This window comes from Dermacentor silvarum, chromosome 9 (genome assembly GCF_013339745.2).
Source record: "Dermacentor silvarum isolate Dsil-2018 chromosome 9, BIME_Dsil_1.4, whole genome shotgun sequence".
Classification (NCBI taxonomy): domain Eukaryota; kingdom Metazoa; phylum Arthropoda; class Arachnida; order Ixodida; family Ixodidae; genus Dermacentor; species Dermacentor silvarum.
Genome location: NC_051162.1, coordinates 113,989,359 through 114,008,724, shown reverse-complemented (window position 1 = coordinate 114,008,724; position 19,366 = coordinate 113,989,359). Strand labels below are relative to the sequence as shown.

General features: G+C 43.9%; 1 protein-coding gene across 2 annotated transcripts in view; it reads right to left on the bottom strand.

Annotated features, from left to right (window-relative positions):
* Positions 1-1,219: 1,219 nt before the first annotated feature.
* LOC119464122 (uncharacterized) overlaps positions 1,220-19,366 on the bottom strand; it is a 36,189-nt gene continuing 18,042 nt past the window's right edge. For both annotated transcript variants that reach the window (XM_049655705.1, XM_037724960.2), the window contains exons 2-3: positions 10,613-10,893; positions 1,220-3,664 (exon numbers count right to left, since the gene is read on the bottom strand). In XM_049655705.1, the coding sequence (XP_049511662.1) occupies positions 3,248-3,664; positions 10,613-10,893 (698 nt within the window). In that variant the 3' untranslated portion in view covers positions 1,220-3,247. The remainder of the gene's footprint in view (positions 3,665-10,612; positions 10,894-19,366) is intronic.

Sequence of the window (19,366 nt, the reverse complement as noted above, 5' to 3'; positions counted from 1 at the left end):
AGCACAACAAGCTCTGCCGCGAACGCTGGAAAGACAAATGCTGCCCATGACCGACAATCGGTTGCCGACAACGACTGCCCGGCTAACACCACCTACAGCAGCAACACAGCGTTACCGCCACCGATGGCACAAAATATCACCAAATGTGAGCTTCGATAAGCATGCTAGTCAGCTATACCTCCGCCTCACGCAAGCGTGATTGAATACTTGACCAACTTCACCTTCCTTAGCAGCGAAGTCAAATGTGAGTGGCAGGTGGGCACCACGAGATTTCTTTCTGCACTGAGAACCAAACAGGGCGCGAGCGATCTGTCGGCCACTTGGAATATTTTTGTCCAGGTGAACTCGACTACTTTTTTTAATCTGCGCTATAAGTAATCAGAAAAGCGTTTCCAAGTTATCTTAAAGTGCTGGCGAGAACAATTACGCGGTCGGAACCAACCGCCGGAGTTCGAACAGGTCGCAAGCAGGCATTTACAGCGAGCGCACAAACGCCTATTTCTAAACTAAGTTGTTGCGCATGCAGTTTATCGACAACAGGTGCACGGCCGTAACAACCCTACATTTCTACCGCTGTAAAGACGAATATAAAGACTAAAAGAAAACATCGTGCTTTTATATTCGTCAGCCTAAACGGGTAAGATCACTTGCTATTAGAATTCGAATGCAGACCGCATGAATAATCCAAAAGTGTAATATGCACTAACTCTTCATCTTTCACCAAAGTCTTATGTCGCCTACACACACACTACTCACCATCATGGCTGAAACAGCGGTTGTCAGAACCTTACCTACGGTCGCCGTGGTCATTGTAAACAAGTGAGCAAACTCCGATCATAAAGTCCCCAGATGATAACCCCCTGTCACGGCAGCAAATATTCGTTGTCCATGGGTATGGTGCTCTAAAAGGTCTGTTATTGACTCATTACACAGCGTACTATGCTCTCACAATGAAATAAAACATAGCTTTATTCTACACCTCAGTTGCTTAATTTTTATTAGGCCTCATGTCACAGCGATGCACCCAGCCAGGCATTACATGCCAAAATGTTTAATGATCGAAATAAATACAGTACCAGTGGTTGAATTTGCTGTACTTGATTATACAATTAAACTCGCCAATTTAACAATACTTACAGTACGTAGAATGCAGCTGAGCCTCGCTACTCGAAAGTTGCCAGGATGATAATGTTTAATCCACAATGAAAATGCAACCACAACGATAAATTCATATCTTTATTAGGCGAGACAAGCCACTCGGGAATGAAAATAAAGTCGTGCTGCTCCTGGGCTACTTAATACCACACGACCACTAATGAGGAAAGCATTCTAATGTTATACACAGTCTGAAATAAGTTAAAGGTCTCACATTCTTTCCAACATGCTCTTTAAATAACTGAGCCAAGTTTTCTCAGACATGATACCAAGAAAAGGAGGATAATAAAGGACACCCCATTATGTGGTTCGTACTTCTAAGGAGCTCTAACTTCTGTCTAATATTATGTTTACCTAGCAAAAGCGGTGTGTTCAACGTGATCCTCTGAATAAAAGCCGCTGTTACTATTTTCGTAAATCCCCTATAAAACCCGGGCATATAGAAAACACCATAATGAACTTATTTCTACCTGCGTAGTATTAATGATGTTTAGCACCAAGCGTCATCTCTATGCGTAGGTCTCCTGTCCTATGGGCTAGAAGTCGCACAGCGCTGTGGATGTTATCATTGAAATGCAACTTGGCACGTTGTACCGTTTCGGGGCTAACGTCAACGTCTAAAAGTGCATTAGGGTGTTCTAACTTTGCGTGATGCGTGTACCGTGATACGCGATACTTTAGGCCTAATGCGCATGCACCAGCTCTCCATGGTTGTGTGGTATTTATATAGATACATCAAGCATTTAGTATACATTCATCGCACCCCATACTTAAGCACAAATTTAAATTAAGGACTCTGTGAAGAATTAGACTTATAGCGTGCTCCGCATTGCCAACGTTCGAACAATGGTGACGCAGTGGCGCCACCTGGTAGGTAGAAACCAAAACACAATCGCAGCTCGGTGGGATTTCGGCTTCAGGCCTAACGTGAAAAAAAAAACTGCTGATATCAATTGTGGCAAAGTTTTCACAACAACGTTAGATGAGACTAAGCAATGACCACTTTTAACATTTATTTCTTACTTTCACGACGGCGGCCAAGTCGCAAGGGCCTATTCGTATCGGATCTGGCAGCCAGGGCATCTGCCACGTTGTAACGCAACCGTGGTAACCGAGGCAACCGAGGTCGCATAGTTATTATATTTCCTTCAGACGACAAGCTGAACGAAGAAGGTGGCGTCCTGGTGCTACCTTCCATTTTTTAAAGCTAAAGATAACCGAAATATGTAAGAACAAGCACGTACAAATAACACGTAGGTATCGCAAATGAGTAAAGTTCATTCGGTATATTTTTGCGCAATATTTGATGGCTCTTTATATATTTGCCATGTAAAACTTACGATGTGTGAAAGGGTACGTTTGAAGGCGCCTGAACTAGACGGCGCCACCATATCGAGGGAGGTTCGGGATCGCGTTCATTGCGCGTCTCTTCTGAATAGCATCTCGTCGACCGCGCCTGTCAACTTGGAGCCTATGTCCCACTTGCCCACTTGCGGTTACCGATTTCAACGCATAGTCGCTATGGGTAACTATGCCTCCATTACTAGTTATATTAACTATACGCTCGCGGTAACGACCGCTACCACCGCAGTAGTGAAAGTATGGGACGCTCATGCACATGGGGTGTCTCGCCGTGGCGTATCCCGTTAGCGTATCACGCATCAGACAAAGGTAGACGTGCCTAATATGCGTCGTGGCAATATTTCTTTAAGCTGATGCTATTTTCATTCGGATGCGTCGTGGCAATATTTCTTTAAGCTGATGCTATTTTCCTTCGGTTTCTGCAACATTGACCTATCAAAAAAATTTTATGAAAAATCACAACCTATATGGCTGTTACTTTTATTTAAAAGTAACATCACGGCGCATGTCAAAATGGCTACCGTTATTCAAGTTACCGTGTTATTATTTGCTAAACGCGGTAACCACGCTGTTTTTACTCGTATAATTAACGCCTTTAAAGAGAGGAGACGCTCTGTGAATTGGCACAAGGGAAAAGGAAAATTAAAGGTCATTCAATTTTCCAAGCAAAAGAAACTTCAAAACTTCCAACATCCCTTTGCTTCTGTTTTTGAAGAACAACGGAGACTTTTCAGTGCTGCACGGTTAGTTCAGCATTTCTATTTCCTACCTGAGCAATTAACCTGCCTCCGTACGCCTGGCGCAGAGCGGGCAGAACGTGCGTTTCAGGGAGCCATATGAAGAGTGGATAGAAAGTTCTTTTGGCAGCCCACTTCATCTGGGTATACGATGCCCCGTTACTCTGCCGCTTCAGCGGGTAACTCCGTATGTTCGGGTACGACATAAAATTCCCCAGCGTAATCTTGAAGTGGCTGAACTCAGGTTGCGTCAGGGTTACTCCGTTGCCTTCTGCGCTGCCTGCTTGCAGTTTCTGGCTCAGCGTGCCCCTCATGTAGGCACCGGAGAACGTGACGCCGACGTGGCCGTGGTCTTCGGGTTCTGTGTCGTTGTGTCCTCGGTGGTGATGATACTCGTACATACCGTCCATCTGGGCGAGCAGTTGGGAGAATGAAACAAACATAGCTACGATTACTTGGGATCACATTCAAAGGGCGATGTGAACGCAAAGTCGGTGTTAATACAGGCATAAGAAAGCAATGATAGGATGGTCAACCAGAGGATATTTCGGGTTGATACCGTTTACAGCGGAAGGGGAAAGGTGGTATAAAAGAAAGAAGGAAAGCAAATGAAGGAAGCATTCCACAATGTAGAACTGTCTACGTGGACGCCGTCACACCGTCTGTTAGGGGCACAGCGTTTGTTCGCAGCGTTGGTTAAAACGCGTGCTGTCGGTCAACCACTACGAACCTGCCTTGAATATAAAGTGGCCAGGTTCCCTTCAATCTGCAACCTGCAGTTTTTTTTTTTTTTGCATGGTCATCCTCGCAACTCTGTTGCGGAATAAGTTCAATTCAATTCAACACATTATCATAAACAATGTCAATGTCCCAGTGAGATATAAAATGGAACAAAGTGAACAGTCAGAATTTGACGCACAATCCAGTGTCTCTTAGGAAACACAGCAGCACCTTTATAGCAGCTCGCGCTGATTTCTGCAAGGCCAGTGCCCAAGGGTTTTGTGTCGGCGCTAGAAGTTTGCCGGATGTTAGTTGCATGAAATGACTAACTTTGAGTTCAGCTTTATCATTTAGCCAGTGAAACAGAACAGTATTAGCTTGTTAGTGCACTAACGTCACAAGAAAAAGGCTGGAGAACCCGAATACCATGAATGTCGCAAAACTAAATTTCGCAGTTGGTTCTCCTGTATTATATTTAATATTTTGGATGATAGCGTGATATAAAACATTCCCTCCCTAGAGTACACAGTGCAGGCATCAAATTATCAAATTCTAAACACCGGTTGTGAGCGTAAGTTCCCCGAACTGTTCAGCTCATTCACAAATAACCTTTCGCGTAAGCCTTTGACGCCGACTCTACTTACATAACATTAGTGAACATCTTTTGAAGGGTAGCGTGTCTTTTCGGTTTAAAAGACATGAATAATGTTTTCAAATGGCTATCATTCACGCGTTACAAGTGTAACAATGTGGTGTTACATTGCCGCGTTCCTTACACAGACACCCTAAAAATAAAAATAAAAACTGTCATTTCCATGGGATTTGGCCTTGGATCATCACTTAATCCTTGAAGTGAAGTCTTTCCTGATATTCGGACATGCACCCTTGCTGATGTGGGTCTGATACGGATTATGGTTCTGATACTGATTATGAGGTAGCAGCCGCGTCTCTGTGGTACAGAGCGCTTCAACGCTATAGGAGGAATACCCAGCGCCAGTCAATGCGTGAAACATCAGCTGAAAAGTTGTCCAAATTATAAGCGGAAAATTAAAAAAAGGATTGTAAGCGAAATTTGAGCTACCGCAGATCCCACGCAGATAGTATAAAACATGTACACGTAGAAGCTAACAAAAACTTTCCGTTGCCTACGCCGTTTATTTGAACATCAGTGCCGGTCAGAATTTCCATTCTTCAAGTCAATGTCAATGCTCAGAATAGAATATCTATTTTCCAACAGCAGATAGGGGTCCTCCTGGCGAAACGCTATACAAAAGAGCTTGAGTGTGCCTGAAGGCCCTTTAATGCAACGCGATAGCTTTTCATTATATAAAGTGTACATAAAGTTGCTAAGATCACACAATTTAAAAGTACAAAGTGACAGAAGAAGCACTAGTTACATCAAAATCATCAAATATGAAATATAAATTGCAGAGTAGCTTGCACAATCTTTGCAATACTGCGCGAACAATGAAAGAATAAGACACACCTTCTAAATAATACAATAAGATGTTTTCGTTTTCCTGAACGCACAGAAAATAAAATTATGCGTAATGCATGTTCACAAAATGCTGCCGCAATTGTCTATATTTTTTATTTATTTAATTATTTATTTATTTTAATTTTTGCACTGTATTCAAAGTGATTGCATTTGGCATGCCAGTGACGGCTTCAAGTAGATGCAGTGGCTGTAAGATACTGAGCACCAGTTTTAGCCATGGGTGCGCGGAGCATTATGTTGCCGCTTCAGTCAAGACAGGTGCCTCACAAACGTCCTAAATGTTTTTGAGGAAAAGAAATAAGAATGGTACAATCATAATTTATAAATAATCGTAACTTTTATTGAGTTATATTTGGCTAAGAATGGCGCAGTGCTGAGCAAATAAAGAACGTTTCTTACGTTTTCTAGAGCTTGTTTTTGCCGAAGAAAAATTGCCTGTAGGTTATTCTGTGTATTGTGCCCCACATAAGAGTACAATAGCTTAGGTGTTATGTTATCAGTGCGTGATAAATTTCTAGCTAGGCCCTACCCTCGAAAAACTGACGGCGGGGTGACACTGCGCCTGCGCTGAACGCTACTGATTTTGCCATCAACTCAGCATGATTATACAACATAATACGATTGAAAAAACAATTCTAATCAATTTATGTTGCTCAACAAGGTCAGTTCGCGCTCATCAAGTAACGATTCTTGATCCGAAGTAGACTCGTCTGCCTCTGGTCTTGAACAGCATTGCTTTCCTTTATTGCACTTGGTTTTGCGACCACTGGCTAAACCAAACGAAGAGGCCGAAAAGTGCTGCGTTAGCGTGTCGGGCAACTTCACTAACATTGTCACCGGGCAATAATAGGCTTGTGTCAGGCGCATACAAAAGAAAGAGTGCGTCCTGTCTAGTATGAACAATGTCGTTTACGCATCATAAACAAAAGCGGACCCGAAAACTCTACGCTCATGCAGGCCAGAAAAAAGTGCTCTGTCACTGAAGATAAGATTGTCGATAACCATACACGGCTTTCGTTAGGAAAGATAGGAATAAAACAGCAGGTTTGCCAGACCCCGTGCGCCTAACCAAATAAAAAATTTGCTTATTGTCATGCTTCAATTGGTCGTATGTCTTGCTGTTGTCTACGAGCAAACCCGCCAAGCGTTAGCATTTCTGCTTCGAAATTGTTTACAATCTATTCGTTTTGACTAGCAGCGCGGTTTCGGTTATCCTTCTCTGTTTGATTCCATGCTGACAATCACTGAGAACATTATGCTTATGAAAAACAATTATCCTCCACAGAAAAATAAGCTTCTCTAATCTGTTTGAAAACACAGGCAGGTTGAAATTGGCCTACAATTTTGTGCATAATTTCACTTGCCACCTTTGATATCACTGACACCTTTGTTTTTCTCTTTACATTTGGGCCGGAAAATAACTTGATTCCAAGATACGATTAAACATGAACGTAAGATGGGGTGCAATGCTTAGGGTTTCCTACAATTACTAGAGGGAACTGTGGTGCAGCGATCGTTCAGCCTCCGTAAGAATTATGGGTAACACATGTATTTGTGAAATAAATTATGGGGTTTTACGTGCCAAAACCGCGATCTGATTATGAGGCACGCTGTAGTGGGGGACTCCGGAAATTTGGACCACCTGGGGTTATTTAATGTGCACCTAAATCTAAGTAAATGGGTGTTTTCGCGCTTCGCCCCCATCGAAATGCGGCCGCCGTGGCCGGGATTTGATCCCGCGGCCTCGTGCTCAGCAGCCCAACACAATAGCCACTGAGCAACCACGGCGGGTGTCTGAACTTCCGCTAGAGGCTTCAGATGTTCTTGGATGTTTGGTTTATTACGCTTTATGTGGCCCTAAATGGGCCTGAATTTCAATACAATTTCTACTTCTTTTTTAATCCGGAATGTAATAACGCTCTGCGTGCACACATGATCGGTACTAATTCCAGTATTTCCGCTTGTTCATGCATTCGTGGCGCAAAGGATTGAATGTCGCACTTCTGTGCTAGCAGTCTTGTGTTGAAATTCTGCCGTTGCACAATATAAATATTGCTTATTCAATAATCTATAACGCAGTACTTTCTTAAAAATGATATATTTGCGATTTCACTAAGCCACTTAAAGCAAGGAGGATGGAGGTTGGGGAAAATCCGTGTGCTACCCATTATTGCCATGCTGGCTGACCTGCCCTGCTTGTACCGGCCCTACACACTAGTGCCACACTTCCCTCTACTTATCTTAGGAAACTATATAGTGGAATATGAGATCATGACAAGTATAGCTTGGCCAATCTGAATTCAATGATTATTATTTGAACCGGCCATTTTTCAAACTTAAATATATTCGTCTGATTTCTGCATCATTTATTTGTTCGCTCAAGGAAAATTGCTTAAATGAATGAATGCCTGATAGATGTTGTTTTTTTCTGTCACATTTCTCGATAGTTTCATAATGACTGTGAAATGCTCATTAAATTGTTCGGCTAAAGAAACATTGGAAAGCTTTCTATTGTCCACGTTTATTTCAGTTATATTTTAGCCCGCACGCTTGCCTTTGCGCAAATTATTGCTAATCTACCACATTGTTTTCAGGTTCATTATGATACTTACCAGGAAATAGTTGGCCGTACTAAGATGTTTTCGTCTTTTTTAATTGATTGGTCGCTTTCTTTATGTTCCTTTTAAAAACAAGCAGGTCGCTCGGCTCTCGTTTCCGAAGAAGCTTTTTGGTAGGTTGTTTTTTCGTTGTATCACTTTTACGTGCTCAGCTCGTACGCAAGGCCTTCTAGCATTTATTTTTGTTCTAGCTGTTTTGAATGGAAAGTAAAAGTCATACAGCAGGCAGAATAATTATAGAAACTCACTGTAATCTTCACAAGCACGAGTTTTGCTGTAAACGGATGACCGGTCACAGTTCATTACGAGTGCTTACAACAAATTCTTATTATTGTTAGACAAATATCTCTACGTAAAATCAGACTCACGAACTAGATACCTATGAATATAGTGCTGGAAAAGATTATTAAGAATGGGAAGTGATCACTGATGTCACAACTGATTGTTCCGGACACGTGTGTGGAGCTGTCCACACCATCAAATTATTATTAGGAGACCGAATGCTGAGCGACGCACTAATGGACGTTGTGATGATACTGCAGCAACCACAAGCACTGAACCCATTCATCAGTTCCGACGAAAGCGAGTTGTTTTCAAGCATATTATTATAAATATATTGATGTTTATATCACCTTCAAGCAGGATTTCATAACGACATAGCACGACATGGTCCACAGCTTGCCCAGCGAAATCTAAAAAAATCCCTAAGATTGCCAGTAGGCGGGCAATAGACCACAATTAAAAAATTGTTGCCTTATTTCACTCTCAGTGTCTCGTACGTCATCGTAATAGATGTAACTTGGCTGAATAGTTCACATGGGGCGTTTTAACGTAAGATGATTCCAAACTGTTTTGATTCCAAACTCCTGACGTCAAATTTACGTAACCACCGACGCAAGCATCGGGCGGTGACCCGCAGCGTTGCTTGAACAACTCAATAAAACACTCTCATCGTTTATAGGAGGTCACCTTTGTTCACTTTCAAAACCAATAACATTGCCTGCACTGAGAGGTGTTTTGTTATCTAATTGGCTGACAAGAGGCGAGGAGTACGCTCTAGTGGAGAGGGTTTCGATGGGGCCGAGCCAGCACAGTGAAAATAGACAACCGCATGAAGAGGGTGGTACCGGCTTCTCCGATTGGCCCGCTTCGCCTATACTTAGCTTGTGGTGGCTGGTCGAAAATCGCGGCGGCGTGCAACGGAAGGATAAGAATGCCACTAAAACGGATCCTCAGCAAGGAAGAGTTGGCAGAGCGATGTCTCATATGTGCCGAAAGGGCTCGATAACGTTTTACTGCCACGCAAAAAGGTTTATCATGCGCAAATAAACAAATGCTCACCGGCAGGTGCGAGTAGCGAGCGCCTGAGCGATCGGCGACCAGTCATCTTCTATTCCTTTCGGAACGGGGCAGTCTGTGGCTATTGCGAAAAATTTTCAGTTTTGTTCAGCATAATACATTTTTTTGGCCTACACGTCACTTTGACGTGGTGATTTTTCGCGGTTTTGTGAGGTCGCGTGACAGACAGGCGAAGTGGGCGTAACGAGAAAACATTGGACCTAGCAGAGGACTAATGGTGGAAAAGCGTCTAATCAAGAATGGTTATTTTTCTTTTGTGCGGTTTAATCATGCATAATCAGTGTATACATGTTCTATCAGATGGGGAGCTATCGCGGTTTTCGTGACGTAGTGTGACCGACAGGCGAAGTTGGGAGTGTCCCGAAAGTGTTTTGGCCAATCGTGGAGGCTGATTGCAGAAATTGGAATCAAAACTGTTTGGAATCATTTTACGTTACAGCGCCCATGATGTGTTCCGTTTAATTTATATCGCCACACCACCACCCCGTGTCTTCGCTCGATTTACGAATAAGGCATTACAGTTTTCCATGACCAGCACATCGCCGTCTTTGTATCACGCAACTTCATATTGCTTATGAACAAGGAAACGTGCGTTCAAATCAACTACACTAACCAGATTCCTTGCAGCATCCGGTAGTGCTATCTCAGCAGGCAAGGCTTATTCGTGAAACGTGATGAAGCCCGATACAGGAAAAAGAGATAGGTGTGATCTTCCTATTCTACACTCTCCCGTAGGTCATTAACAGATTCAATCTTTATGTTCTCTCTATCTTGCGTGCAAAAACTGTTCCATTGCGCATCAAAACAAACAGCCACTTACAACCCTTCCAACAAACCTTCCAGCTCTGACACAAGTCGTTTCAAAGTTGGACATAATTGCGAGAGAGATGGTATCACCAACAGATAATCTTGGAGCAATGTATTTCACTCTCGCAGTGACAGCAAACTTCACGCAAACCATATTTCAATGTACTTCTTTGCAGTCAAAGTTTTTTTTTAAAGAAAAATGAATCCCGGGGCACTCAAACAAAAACTTGACACCGTAAAATTAACCGGAAACATGAAACCAAAACTTCAGAAATACTCCTTTGAATTAAAGTGCCTTTTCTCGGATTAAAGCACTCAATAAAAACCTAAAGACTTACAAAATTTTGGCTGCTCACCTTGCTCACAGAAATGGTGAACGGGAAATGGCGCTCCGTTTCTTGGCACATGGCCTCCTCGACGATCACGTTGACGTCGGTGAGGTGCAGGGGTGACAGTGTGCCGTTGAAGAGAGTGTACTCGTGGGCGGACACATCCGGAACTGGAATACTGACGGGCAAGATGGATTTTAATCTTGACACGATATCTCGCAAAAAGGCCTCCGATTCTCGCACGTACGGCTCGGGGCATGCATCTGGCCACGGGTTGTCCGCAAGCATCTCCTCCGCAACAGGTAACGCTGCAGAGAGTTCGTACACTGTCAGTGAATTTTAGAGTGATAGGATGCCCGCTTAAAGCATCGACCCAAAGAACGCTTAGCGTGCGCCTACTTACCTGCTTCACGTCTTTACTAGCATGCCGTTAATATGAACACGCAATATACGCAAGTAGCAGTAGCATGTGGCTAGGTATCCTGTCGATAAGACCACTACAGTCCCGTGCACTATGAGCTCCAACATGGTGCCCGTGGTTGAAGGGGCCCCAACACTGCAATCAGCACCGGCATAAAAAAACTGAGCACCGTACCGATTATTGGTATTTGTGAAACCAATTTTGTGTAAGTCGGCGCCACCCTGTATTCTTGGGGCGTCTGCGCCCTCGGGCATCACGTTAAATCTCATATTGCGTGCGACTGTACACGACATTATTGGGCCGCACTAACAGTCTTCGCAGGAAACACACCGCATAATGATGTCAGCGCACCATCGCGCATCAGTCTGTTTTAGGTTCCTTAAGGATCCACCTCTCAAAGATATCGACAAATGGCCATACCATCCATAAACGAATCTGAAGCTTGAGATTCGCAGCATACATTCCCTCGCTGCCATCCAGTGTTCCCATCTCCTGCCACTGATTATGTTATTCCAACAGACAGATATCTTTTCTACGCAGCACATGGTTTGAGTTTTGAGTTGTTATAACTATACATTACATACAAACGTTTTGTGTCTAAGCTACGTTCTCATTTTTTATTGTGTTAACGTTATGCCTATCGTATTCCTTCTATTGCTTACTGCGTGTTAGCTTCATCACAATTTCTTTTAGCCCGAATTCTTTCTTCTTTGTAACTTAGTGCTATAGTCGCAAGTACAGCCTAATGCTGTCGATAACCTGACGCTCTCTGCCGGATACACTCAAAAACAATTTTTGTTCGTTCAAAGAGTACTTTCTCGCGATTTCAGTTTTCCGTGACTGCTTGGCCAAAAAAAAATGCAATCCTTCACGGCTTAAACAGGCTAATTGCCAAACGGAGGCGCCCGTGCGTTTGCTGGCTACTCCAGACTACTCCAGCTTTTTGCCTTTTTGTAAATCCTCCAACCTACATTGCTAGTTGCGGTCCAGGACTTCAGTTCTTGTTGTAAGTGATCGACAGTCTTGCTTTGCGGCACAAAATTGTTGAAATGGCAGGTTACATTGTTATTCGTCGTAAGCTTTTCCAGTCAGCTTAAAATCTTTTCCGGTGAAGCTTAAAATGTTCGGTGAATAACCGCTTTAGGGGCTGTGTGCACCATGGTGCACGCCAAGATAGTGCATCAGAAGCAACATCACTGATGAAGGTAATGATTGGAAAACGTTCTAAGTGAAGACAACATTCCGGCAAATACAACCCAGAAATGTTACAGGGAAGTGTTTTTATCATAGAGTATCTCCTTCGGATAAATTATCATGCACACCGAAGTCTGTGCCTTCCACTTCAAATGAGAGGCACAATACCAACCGTATAATAGCGCAATCGATGATTTCAGTTAATCCGCCTAAGAACAGTTACAGAATACTTCATGACCAGGAGTCGTCAAACGATGGAAGGCTCAGCTTAGAGCCAAGGCTTCGTCAACTTGTCTTCGTCCTCAATGATATCGTTCAAACGTGGCTGAAAAGGGCGGAAAGCAGAAAACAACGTCCAGCGTACACGCGCAGTTAAAAAGAAAGAAAAGGTCCCACGGTCCTTCTCTTCTGTGAAAAAAAAAAAAAAACGAGACAAAGAGAGGGAGACCGGCGACGTCGTAAGCCCTTGATGGCCGCTCCAAGGCGTGCAAGGACCCATGCCTCACACTTCTCAGTTTTTACGCAGCACGCTGTATCAGCTTGCTTAGACATTAGAGCGCGCCGCCATTGAGGACGTGTGACCTCGTCTGCTCTTCATGGATGGTGCGGCGTAGATCCATCTTTTGATTGTCACGTCGCACGTTGCTCCTGCGACCGTCTGGCACGATGTTAATGGCTTCCCAGCGAGGGCATTCCGGCGCGTCGTCTCCGCTTCCTCCTATGGCGATAGCACGCACGGATGTCACGTAAGCTTTCGCGCGGTAGCCGGCGGCTACGCAATGCGAGCACCTCGGTAGGCGGCGCCGAACAGTCGGCAACCATTTTCGTAATATGTGGTGAGGTTGCCCATCGGGTGATTCCCACCGAGGCCATCAATCACTTCCCCCCCCCCCTCTCTTTCCAGCGCCTATGAATTCGCGTGACGTCGGCAGTGATTGCGTGTGAGTGCTTCCCACTGCTGTTCTCCTCTCCAATTGCTTCTAATCAGCTGTGGCTTCTGCGTAGGACCCCTGGCCCAAGCAACAACCGCAGCATTTAAGGCCTGAGTTGCCGTGTGGCATGTGCGTGCCTTGTGGCTGGGCTAACCTCTTCAGGTTTTAATAAGGCGTCTTCTCTCAATTCCCTGAATATTGCTCTGTCATAAGTTACTGCCAGGAATGCAGAGAAGACAACTTTGGTGAAAATATCCATTCTTTTTCACGGGCCCAAAGAATGATTCCGTGACGCCTAATTTGAACCGCAACGGTAACTCAGTGCCTTCGGCGTACCGCCGCTCTGTGCGAGGCCGCGAATTCGATCCCGGACTTGCAGGCAGCACTCCGATAGAGGCTGAATGCAAAAGCGCTCGTGGACTACGTAGTCGGCGCACCCTGGTGAAAGTGGTCATAAAAATTAATGCGAGGGCTTTCAATACGGCGTCTCTCACAACCAACCGTACAGTTTTGGGACGCTAAATTGCATAATTTCTGTTTCGTTATCTTAATTTGCCTGCAAATGGTGGTTTGTAGGGGCTAATGAGCTCGGCACATGCCCTTGCGGCATATTGATCTCACGAAGAAATAAATATACTAGCAAAGCGCCGCTTGTCCTTTATTTTCTGGTGTTGCTTACGACCAAGCGTTACCATGCGCTTACTGTCAGACACCAGCGTGCCCCCATTTGTCGGACTCGCGCCCAGTTTTTGCCTTTGATTTCTACATAAGAAATCAGGGGCGCTGCCACTATGTCTTTGAAGCTCCAATAATTATGACCAGAACAAGATAGAACATTATAAAGATCTTACTTTTGGCTTCAAGTAAACATGCCTTTCCTTATAGTAACATTCTGAAACATGAACTACTATCATAAATTTCAAGTTCAGCGAAGATTAGCCTTATTAGCTTCTAATTTTGGTCATGCGACTGTTTTCATAAAACTAGAAACTAAAAAATATCCTTCATGATGGCGCAAGCAACCATTCTCGTGTTCTTAAATATCATTCAGGTGTAGTGGCAGCGATTCTAAATGATACCAAGATTTTTATTTTGAGCACTGGAAACAAAGATGTGCAATAATTGGTATTGATAAAAGTATACCAGCTGATTGACTCCCGTAAAAACGATGCGATGATAACAGAACCCAGCAGGAATACGCAATAATTAAAGCAATAATGCGCGCTCTCAAAGAAGCAGTGCCTAGTTGTAAATAGAAAATTACAAGTCCGACATTAGATTATCACGGTGTTTGATGCAGACTCCAATGCATGCGTTCTTCTTAGAAAAGTCATCAAGCTGTAACTAAACGTTTTAACAATGTTAGTCATCGGACTAGTAGGTATTTCATGTTCAAACTTCTTAGCCTGGAATTATTGGGCGCGACAGACTGAAAACGACTATGATTTCCCTCTTAGCGCTCTTATATGTAATTTCCGCTCTGTCGCGTCTATGTTTCCCAGCCATGAAGTTACATCTAATGAAGCATTGCCGGTCGGTAAGCACTGCCTTTAGCTACTTTAACAATAGTCTCACTCTTCTTGCCAATGTGTATGAGTACAAAACAGTCCGCGTCAGCAACACGTTCTCTTCACGATTAATTAACGGTGATTATTCAACGAGCAGGAGAAGAATAAATGCTAGTACGAATAATAATTTCATTTTGTGAAGGCAAGTGTTGCTTGCTTTTGATGACTTTAAACTGGCACCGGCATCTGCAGAATGAACACTTGAGAAGCGTTCAGCAATTGGCTTGTTTGTAAAACATGGATTACAGTTACGATTCACTGCTCAGTTCCCTCTTCGCGCCCCTCTGCTTTTTGTTGCTCTGGGAACTTTAAGCCATAAGCAGTTCAAAGGACCAAACAATTTAAACAACGCAGTAGCCAAAAAAAAATCTTCACGCCACGATCGCGCACGCGCCGGTATTCGTGTTGCAGTGATACAAACTTAGAGGTCACACAGCTCGAGTATCCGGTGTCTCCTAAATGATATTTTGCCTTTTAACGCGAGAGCGTTATGGGCCCCGTGTCGCTGAAAATCCCGTGTCGGCGTTCAGCGTCAGCGTCCCATGAGTGAAAATTTCTGAAGATGTTTAGGTGTATGTATATGCCACGCCTTGCTATATGACATGCGGTATATGCGGGGGATAGTGCCACGCCATTCTACCTGCCGTGGTTCCTTAGTGGCTATGGAGTTGGGCTGCTAAGAATGAGGTCACGGGATCAAAGCCCCGCGATGGGGGCCGTATTTCGATGGATGCGAAATGCGAAAACACGCGTGTGCTTAGATTTAGGTGCGCGTTACAGAACCCCAGCTGGTCCACTTTATTCCGGCGTCCCCCACTACGGCGTGCCTCATCATCACATCTTGGTTTTGACACGCAAAACCCCTTAATTCTTCTCCCACACCATGCTTTCACCCTGCGTTCTGTTGCATTCTTGACAAAATTATTCCTCGAAATTTTGAGAATGACAGCCGACAAACAAATTCATGAAAGAAAACACCGACATTGCATGCCTTTTATGTCAAATCTTCTCAGACTGAAATATTAAAAGTGCAAAACAATAACAGAATCGTGAAAATTTAGTAATTTTTGGGCGCAGCTACGCACAACCTTCGGGATCGGTCCACGCAAGAGGCGGCGTTTCTACCACAAAGCTCACTTTCGCGCATAGAGTTTGCCACAAGTATTTCCCGGTAAACATTACGGTTACATAAGCTGCAGTTCCACAGCTACCTTGGTTCTCCACAAGAAAAGTAGGAAGTTACCTATCAAGAAAGTGGTGAGGCAAGGAGACCCAAGCTCTCCAATACTATTCACTGCTTGCTTAGAAGTATTCAAGCTCTTAGACTGGGAAGGCTTAGGAGTGAGGATCAACGGCGAATATCTCAGTAGCCTCCGGTTTGCAGATTAAATTGTCCTATTCAGCAACAACGGGGACGAATTACAACCAATGGTTGAGGACTTTGACCTAGAGAGTGTAAGGGTGGGGTTGAACATTAATATGCAAAAGACAAAGATGAAAAGATGATGCTCAATAGCCTGGCAAGGGAACAAGAATTCAGCAACGCTGGTGAGCCTCTAGAGTCTGTAAATGAGTACGTTTATCTAGGTCAATTACTCACAAGGGGACCCTCATCATGAGAAGCAAATTTACAGAAGAATTAGGTTGGGCTGAAGTGCATACGGTAGGCATTGTCAAATCACGACTAAGTGCTTACCACGGTCGTTGAAAAAAATGTACAATCTTTTCATTCTACCGGTGCTAACATATGGGGCAGAAATTTGTAGGTTAAGAAAGAAGCTCGAGAACGAGACAAGGACCGCACAAAGAGCAATGGAGCGACAAATGTTAGGCCTACCGTTAAGGGACAGGAAGAGAGCGGTGTGGATCAGAGAGCAAACGGGGATAGTCGATATTCTAGTTGACATTATGAGGGGAAAATGGAGCTGGGCAGGCCATGTAATACGTAGGATGGATAACCGGTGGAGAATTAGAGTTACAGAATGGATACCAAGAAAAAGGAAGCGCAGTAGAGGACAGCAGAACAGTAGGTTGGGTGATGAAGTCAGCAAATTTGCAGTTGGAATCAGCTAGCGTAAGACAGGGGTAATTGGAGATCGCAGGGACAGGCTTTCGTCCTGCAGCGGACGTAAATATAGACTGATGATGATGATGATGATGATGAGGATGATGATGATGATGATGATGATGCAGTTGCCGCGAAGCGTGAGAAGCAGTTGGGGATCTTTGAATGCTATCGCGTTCCGCTCTTAAAGGTGAAGCTTGAGCGTGTTCCAAGTTTTTAAGGGCCCAGTGCATCTATCAGGGCGGCCGTTGTGAAGAGTTTCGCATTAATTCTGTCCACTTGGGGTTGCTTAACGCGCACCTAAATGGCAGTACACGAGCGTTTTTTGCATTTCGTCGTCATCGAAGTGCGGCGGCTGCGCCTGGGAGTTGACCCTGTGAACGCGCGGCTGGCATGAGAACGCCATAGCAACGAGGTATTGCATTTTGCGTTATGTGAGCTAGTGAGGGGAAGAGGGCGTGCGTCGGTTCCACGGCCGAAGCGTTGGGGAGTGTGCGCACATGTGCGCGTATTTGTGTATGCGTGTGCGTGCCCACGTGGATGTGCGCGTGCGAGCGTGCACGCGAACGTGTGTGTTTTTGTGTGCGTAAACGCGACCCCCCCCCCCCCCTCTTTGTGCATCTGCGACAAAGTTTAACTCGAGGCTGAAAACCGGAAACGGCTGATTAACAAGCGAAGTGTAAAGCACACAAAGCCCCTCGTTTCCTGCAGAACGGGTGTAGCGTACCAGCAGCCATTATCAATCAGCGCCCCGCATTCGGGATAGGCCAGCCGCTGTATCAGTACGTGCCGTGAAGAGCGTGAAAGAGATAGCAAAGGCGACAAACTGTCACACATCGGAGGGCACTTTGGGATGATGTAGCACGCCTTGAGGAGACCACGACCAACATTTCGCATTATCGTCGTCTTGTGAGAGCGATAGTTTGGGCATAGCACATTTGAGGAAAGAAAACAGCGGCGTTGGGGAAGGAGGAATTAAGTTCTTTTCATAATGCTCTGTTAACTGCATTGCCGAGGAACTTCGGGAAACAGTGTCTGTATGTTGCGGTGTTTTTTTGATTGTTTCCTTACTTTTTTGTTTGCTTGTTGTGGGCTTGAATTCTTGTTTGCTTGCTTGCTTCCATGCTTTCTCGTTTGTTTGTTTCTTTGCTTAGTTTGTTTGTTTGTTTGTTTGTAGGTTGGTTGTTCGCTTGGTTGGCTGGTTCGCTTGTCTCCTTCCTTGCTTTTTTGCTTACTTTCTTGATTGCTTGTTCGCTTGCATGCTTGTGGGTTTGATAGCTAGCTTGCTTGCTTCCTTGATTGTCGGTTTGCTTAATTGCTTGCCTATTTGTTTATTTATTTGTTTGTGTGTTTGATTGGTTGCGTTCTTGCTTCATTGCTCATTTATTTGTTTATTTGTTGGTATGTTCGATTGTTTGCTTGATTGCTTATTTCTTTTTGTTTTGTGTTTGCTTAACATTGTCAGTTCCCCGCTTCCCGGAAAATGAAAAGCCACGAATAAAAGGCGCTCATTGCACCAGATTAGTTCCCTAACCTCGTGCATTCTGCACTTGAAGAAAAGCGGAACAACACATATACAAAAGATTTTAGCACATTTATTAGGCATAAGAACTGCTAATTCATGTATTATCAACAAAATACAAAGTAACAAGTTCATCGAAACATTCAAGCGCTGACGCGTAACACATATAATGTAATCAGTGCTTAATTGTTGATAAAAATGCAAAGGTCAATGGGCACGACAAATGTGTAGTGATCATACGTATGAACAAAATTACAATACTTGCAACACTTTCCAAACAGTAGTTTTTAACCTAAAAAATTTATGAGAGATTAATTGTCAATCGCAGGAAGTAAATGTGATCAAAGTTCACATGTAGCGCACATAAGCATGGTGGAATAATGTCGGATATCACTGAATTGGGAGTGACTTAACTTTACTGCCCCAGGTGCTGGGTGTAATTTATTACACATGAAAACTAGAAACAGTAATAAAAATATTGCAAATGAAAACCCATTAACAAGTCATAAAAGTATTACAAGCAAATAAACATTACTGAATGCGCAAGTTTGAAATTTTTGAAGCATTACCGCGTCTGCAGAATAGAACAAATCGTGCATTAGGTAACGCATGTCGCAGCTTCCTGTCGGCGGTACCTCAGTGCATCTATTCTCATGGTGTTGCACGCTAGAAAGCATGGCGATGCTTACGTAGGTATTTCAGTAAGAGATACGCATCCCCTCATTTTTCGGGTATATGTCCAATTCCTATAAATTTTAAAGCAGAACACAAAATACTTAGAACAAAAACTGTAGTAATAGATAACTGTCACTGTGAATTCCGGCGCATATTCAGTTCGACAAACATTTAGATAGTGAAAGGCTCTTCCAACCGGGGTGGTAGCTTATTGGCTATGGCGTCGTGCAGCTGAGCTCGTGGTCGCAGTTTAGATCCCAGCCCCCGTTGTCGCATTTTAATTGAGGTAGAATGCAATAACGCTCGCGTAGTTTGACTTGCGCGCACGTTAAAGAAATTTAGGTGCTTAAAAAAACTTGGAGGAAGCTTAACCTTCGCCTTTAAGAGTAGAACGCGATAGCATT